The 5,188-nt window shown below is 36.7% G+C and overlaps 1 protein-coding gene across 2 annotated transcripts in view; it reads left to right on the forward strand.

Annotated features, from left to right (window-relative positions):
- Nucleotides 1-5,188, forward strand: part of LOC107582536 (mitochondrial peptide methionine sulfoxide reductase-like) — a 41,166-nt gene that overhangs the window by 31,902 nt on the left and 4,076 nt on the right. The window contains exon 6 of one of the 2 annotated variants that reach the window (XM_016268444.1): nucleotides 3,568-3,619. The exons of the other annotated variant lie outside the window; for it this stretch is intronic. Within the exon in view, the coding sequence (XP_016123930.1) occupies nucleotides 3,568-3,591 (24 nt within the window). The 3' untranslated portion in view covers nucleotides 3,592-3,619. Of the gene's footprint in view, nucleotides 1-3,567; nucleotides 3,620-5,188 lie in introns of those variants that run through there. 2 annotated transcript variants of the gene reach the window in all.

The following is a 5,188-nucleotide window of genomic DNA, read 5'->3' on the forward strand; positions in this document are numbered from 1 at the left end:
AGCTTGATTTTTGAGTGGACTTTGCTGTTCCGATGAGCATGAACGGTATATGAGTGGAGTACTCACATGGGCCGTGAGCGACTGAGCGGAGCACCCACGCATAGAGCGGGATAATACGCAGAGCGTCACACCACGTGAAAGTGAAACCTGAGCGGTGAACTAATTTTCGGCACCCGGAATTTCAGTGCATCTCTAATTATTGGCGACATTAGAAATGGATATTATATAATAGCTGCTTTTTTTAACATTTTAGCAATTTAAAAATATTAAAAAAGGATTTTTTACATGTCACCCCTGCTCTCGACAAACGGCACCCCGGCTGGGAAACACTGCTCTAAATAATGCCTCGAGTGGGGCTTGAGGAAGTGACGTCGCCTGCGTGTGCGCAGTGCGACCTGATGCAGCCCCTGAAGTGAGACACAGGAAACAGAAATACTGCAAAATAATAATAATAACACGACTAAACGAGACAAAATAACGTTATAACATTTTATTTCGTCTCGTTTTGGTCAACGAAAATGAAGAGACATTTTAGCATAGTTTTTATTTTGTAAACCACATTTAGTCTCATTTTTATTCGTCAACAATATTGCATTATACATTTAATTATAGTCATCGCCACATGACCAGCATTTTCGTTGCGTCTCATCTCGTTTTCGTCACGTGATAAAGGTTCGTTGACGACGATATTTAGTCATAATTTTCGTTGACGAAAGCAACACTACTTCTAGTCCTACCCCATTCAAACATAACCATGATGGTACATTTTTTATTTTTAGATTTTACTTAAGATTTCATTATTTATTACTACTTAAGATTTTATTTCTAAATATGTTTTTTGTTTTTTTTTAGATTTAAAGGGATAGTTCACCCAAAATTTTAAATTACCCCATAATTTACTCACCCTCAAACCAACCTAGGTGTATATGACTTTCGGTAACACTTTATTTTAAGGTGTCCTTGTTACACATGTTACATGTACTTACTATTATAATAAAAATGAATTATGCATAATTACATGCAAGCAACCCTACGCCAAACCCTTATCCTAACCTAACCATGTAGTAAGTACATGTAGTTAATTAATATTACTCAGTACTTAAATGTATAATTGCACTGTAACAAGGACACCTTAAAATAAAGTTTAACCCGACTTTCTTCTTTCAGGCGAATGCAATCAGAGTTATGTTAAAAAATGTCTTAGCTCTTCCAAGCTGTATAATGGCAGTGAATGGTGGTTGAGATTTTGAAGCCCAAAAAAGTGCTCCACATGGCTTCGGGGAGATTGAAGCATATTAATGCGTTTGTGTAAGAAAAATATCCATATTTAAAACTTTATAAACCGTAATCTCTAGCTTCCACTAACTATTGTACGCGTGTTCATGAGAGAGTGGCTTTCCAGCAGATGATGTAGGACGTAGGCGTAGTGTAAGCTCCGGTGAGAAGTGACGAATGTGGAAGTACAGAGGAGAGAGCAAAACAGTGGTAACAAATTAGAAGTATATAAGAAGGATTTATGGAGAAAAATGTCGGAGGATTTCGATATAAGCCAAGAGGAGACTGGTTTTCCTTTGCCGTAAACAAAACGTAGTTCTCGCGAGCATATTCTTACCACAGCTTATGCTACGTCCTATGTCTTCAGCTGGAACGCCACTCTCTCGTGAACATGCATACGACAATTAGCGGAAGCTAGAGATCAGGGTTTATAAAGTTTTACATATGGATATCATAAGATTTTAGTCGACTAAATCTACAGTAAATTTAGTCAGCTAAAATCTAATGGGTTTAGTTACAGTGCATTTATTAAGCATTTCTCTAAAATTTCCAAACTCATTATATAGGTTTGATATTAAAGGGGTCATATGATGTTGCTAAAAAGAACATTAATTTGTGTATCTGGTGTAATGAAATGTTTATGCGGTTTAAGGTTAAAAAAAACATTATTTTCCACATACTGTACATTATTGTTTCTCCTCTATGCCCCGCCTTTCTGAAACGCGTCGATTTTTACAAAGCTCATCGGTCTGAAAAGCGAGGTGTGCTCTGATTGGCCAGCTATCCAGTGCGTTGTGATTGGCCGAATACCTCAAGCGTGTGACGGAAATGTTATGCCCCTTACCATACTGTGATGCCGTGTCCCGGAGCGACGAGACAAAACCAATAAAACCCATTATAAATGAGGCATTTGTTGCATCTAATGGGGACAGCAAGTGTATGTCAGCTTATGTCCCGCAATTTCATATGTACGCATCTAACCTACGAACCACGCAGCAAATTCATTCTGAATGAATCTCTTCCCAAATCGTCCCTTCTTAACATTTTCATCTCGTTTTTATTCGTTGACGAAAATGTCAATAGATTTACATCATAGTTTTTGTCATTCAAAAAGAGTTTTAGTTCGTTATCATCTCGTTGTCGTCGGTGAAAAAAATGTCGTTGACGAATTAACACTGCTTGAGGGTGAGTAAATCATGGGGTCATTTTCATTTTTGAGTGAACTATCCCTTTAACTTAGCTATGTAAATGAGGACATATCATAGACTTTTATTGTTTTTAGTTCAATATAATTATTTTACAAGAAGCCCTACAAGAGAACCATTTGCATTTTTAGAATTTATTTTTTATTAAAAAAACAAACTAATGTTACTTACTTTTATTTATGAATGATTTTTCTATGCTCATTCATGGTTTATGTCATTTTTCTATATTAAGTGTTAGAGGGAACATTAGTGAGAAATAAGGATTCACTACTGTTCAAAAGTTTAGGGCTAGTAAAAGAAATTAATACTTCTATTTAGCAAGGATGCATTAAATTGATCAAAAGTAACAGTAAAGACATTTATAATGTTTCTATTTTTAAATAAATGCCATTCTTTTAAACCTTCTGTTCATCAAAGAATACTGAAAAAATGTATCACAGATTCCACATAAATTTTAAGCAAAACAACCATTTTCAACATCGATGATAATGAGCACCAAATCAGCATATTAGAATGATTTGTGAAGACTGGAGTAAAAACTGCTGAAAACTGAGCTTTGTCATCACAGGAATAAATTACATTTAAAGTCTCTTAAAATTAACATTTTAAAATGTAATAATATTTTGTAGTGTTACTGTTGTTACTGTAGTTTTATTGTATTTTTGATCAAATAATGCAGCCTTTGTGGATGTAAATTTCTTTATAAAAACATACAGATCCCAAAATGTTGAACGATAATGTACGTAAATGCATAATTAAATTTAGTTCAGAAAATATAACAACAGATTAAATCCAATGATTTTCCTTTTCCCCCATCACATCTCCAGAAGCTCTTCTGTCTCATTTCCAACCACTCTTTTTTCATTCTTTGCTGCTCTCAAACTGCTGTCCACTGTCAAACGCTGACCGCCCACACCTGTCAGAAAGAGGCGCTTGTGGATGCTCATGAACGCAGCTCATCTGGATGGCTGGGCTGTTATCCCCTGTCAAACTAGTATGATGAATCTTTGTTTTGTGAGAAGCAGGAGCTTGGGTAACTATCACTGTGGTAACCCTTTGCTCCTCATGTCATTGGTCTTGCTTCTAGGGCTCATATGTGATTTGGACGTGAGGGGAATGAGGTGTGGACAGAGAGGTTGGGTGACCACTATTTGCCTTGGCCATGTGTGCTTCAGGGTGAAAGGTCAGGCTTGTGGGAGGCAGCTGTGGTTAAAGGGACGCAATCAGATCAGGGGACCGAAACGGACGTGCTGTCGATGGGCCCCAATGACCCCACAAGCTGAAATGTACACACAGATGTAGTGAGGCAGAAGGCTCCATTTATTTGATCAAAAATTCTATTTTATCAAAAATACTACTAAAATTCAAAATAACTCTTTTCTATTTGAATATATTTTAAAATGTAATTTATTCCTCTGATGGCAAAGCTGAATTTTCAGCAGCCATTTCTCCAATCTTCAGTGTCACATGATCTTTCAGAAATCATTCTAATAAGCTGATTTGGAGCTCAAATAACATTTCTTACTATTGTCAATGTTAAAAACAGTTGTGCTGCTTAATATTTTGTGTAAAAGTAAATCCTTTATGAATAGAACGTTTGAAACAACATTATTTATTTGAAATAGAAATCTTTTGTAACATTATAAATGTTTTTACTGTCACTCACATTGATAAGATCAATCCAATGCATCCTTGCTAAATTAAAGTCTTACTTACCCCAAACTTTTGAATGGTAGTATGTATGACAGTTATGTCGCTTAAATAATAATCAGTATAATTTGAGAACTGGTATTGAATGTGTAAATAACAGTAGAAATGATTCCAGAAATTCTATCATGAGTATTTTGTATGGTGTGTGAATATTGTGCAATAGGTGAAATTACAATTTTTGTATGGAGCGAATGGCTCCACATTGCATGAAATCTATTTTAAATATGTTTATTAAAAAAGCAACACATCTTCCAGACTTCGTAGTCTTTCCCTGCAGTTGATGTTTGTGCTTCTCTCCTGATCCTTCTCTCTCTGAGGGCAGAGCGAATCTGAAGTGGTTTCGAAGAACGGCTTGGTTACATAAGCAGCAGTGATGAGATTAGACATGTTCAGAGTCTTGTTAAAATATAGACGAGTGTACGTGTGTGTTTGCATCCATCATACTATGGAAAAGCACAGCTGATTGTCTAGCAATGGAGAGTGAGAATTTGAAGAGGGACACTGAAATGAAAGACAGACGTGATGAGTGTGAAGAGATTGATGAGGCCTTTTTGAGGACACTTCCATCAGGTCAAATTCAGGTGATGAATCAGACACCGACACACGCAGATGGGAAATGAATTATTAGCACCCATTGAGAGTTGCACTCCATCAGAGTCTCCCAAAACTCTGCCATCAGTGAGGGCAGTCAGGGAGAAGGAAAGGCGGGAGTGGGAGAGGAAGAAACACTCTTTTAGCACTGTGGCTGAGGAGGGGAGGGGTGCTGTCATAAAATGCAGGAATTTGCAGAACATCAAAGAGTTTTTATTCAGTAGTGAAAGGGAGCGAGACACAGGAAGATCGAGTAGAGGTACAATTCCGCTGCAGTGAAGCACTTTCTCGGAAGAGTTATTTTGGGGATTTGAATGAAAGTTTATGAATTTTCTTTGTTTATCTGCTTGTGTTATGCTGCACACATCAACATTTAATTAATTAATTTTTTATGGTTATGGTTGGGG

The sequence above is a fragment of the Sinocyclocheilus grahami genome, unplaced genomic scaffold, assembly GCF_001515645.1.
Source record: "Sinocyclocheilus grahami isolate Dianchi unplaced genomic scaffold, SAMN03320097.WGS_v1.1 scaffold4.1, whole genome shotgun sequence".
NCBI lineage: Eukaryota > Metazoa > Chordata > Actinopteri > Cypriniformes > Cyprinidae > Sinocyclocheilus > Sinocyclocheilus grahami.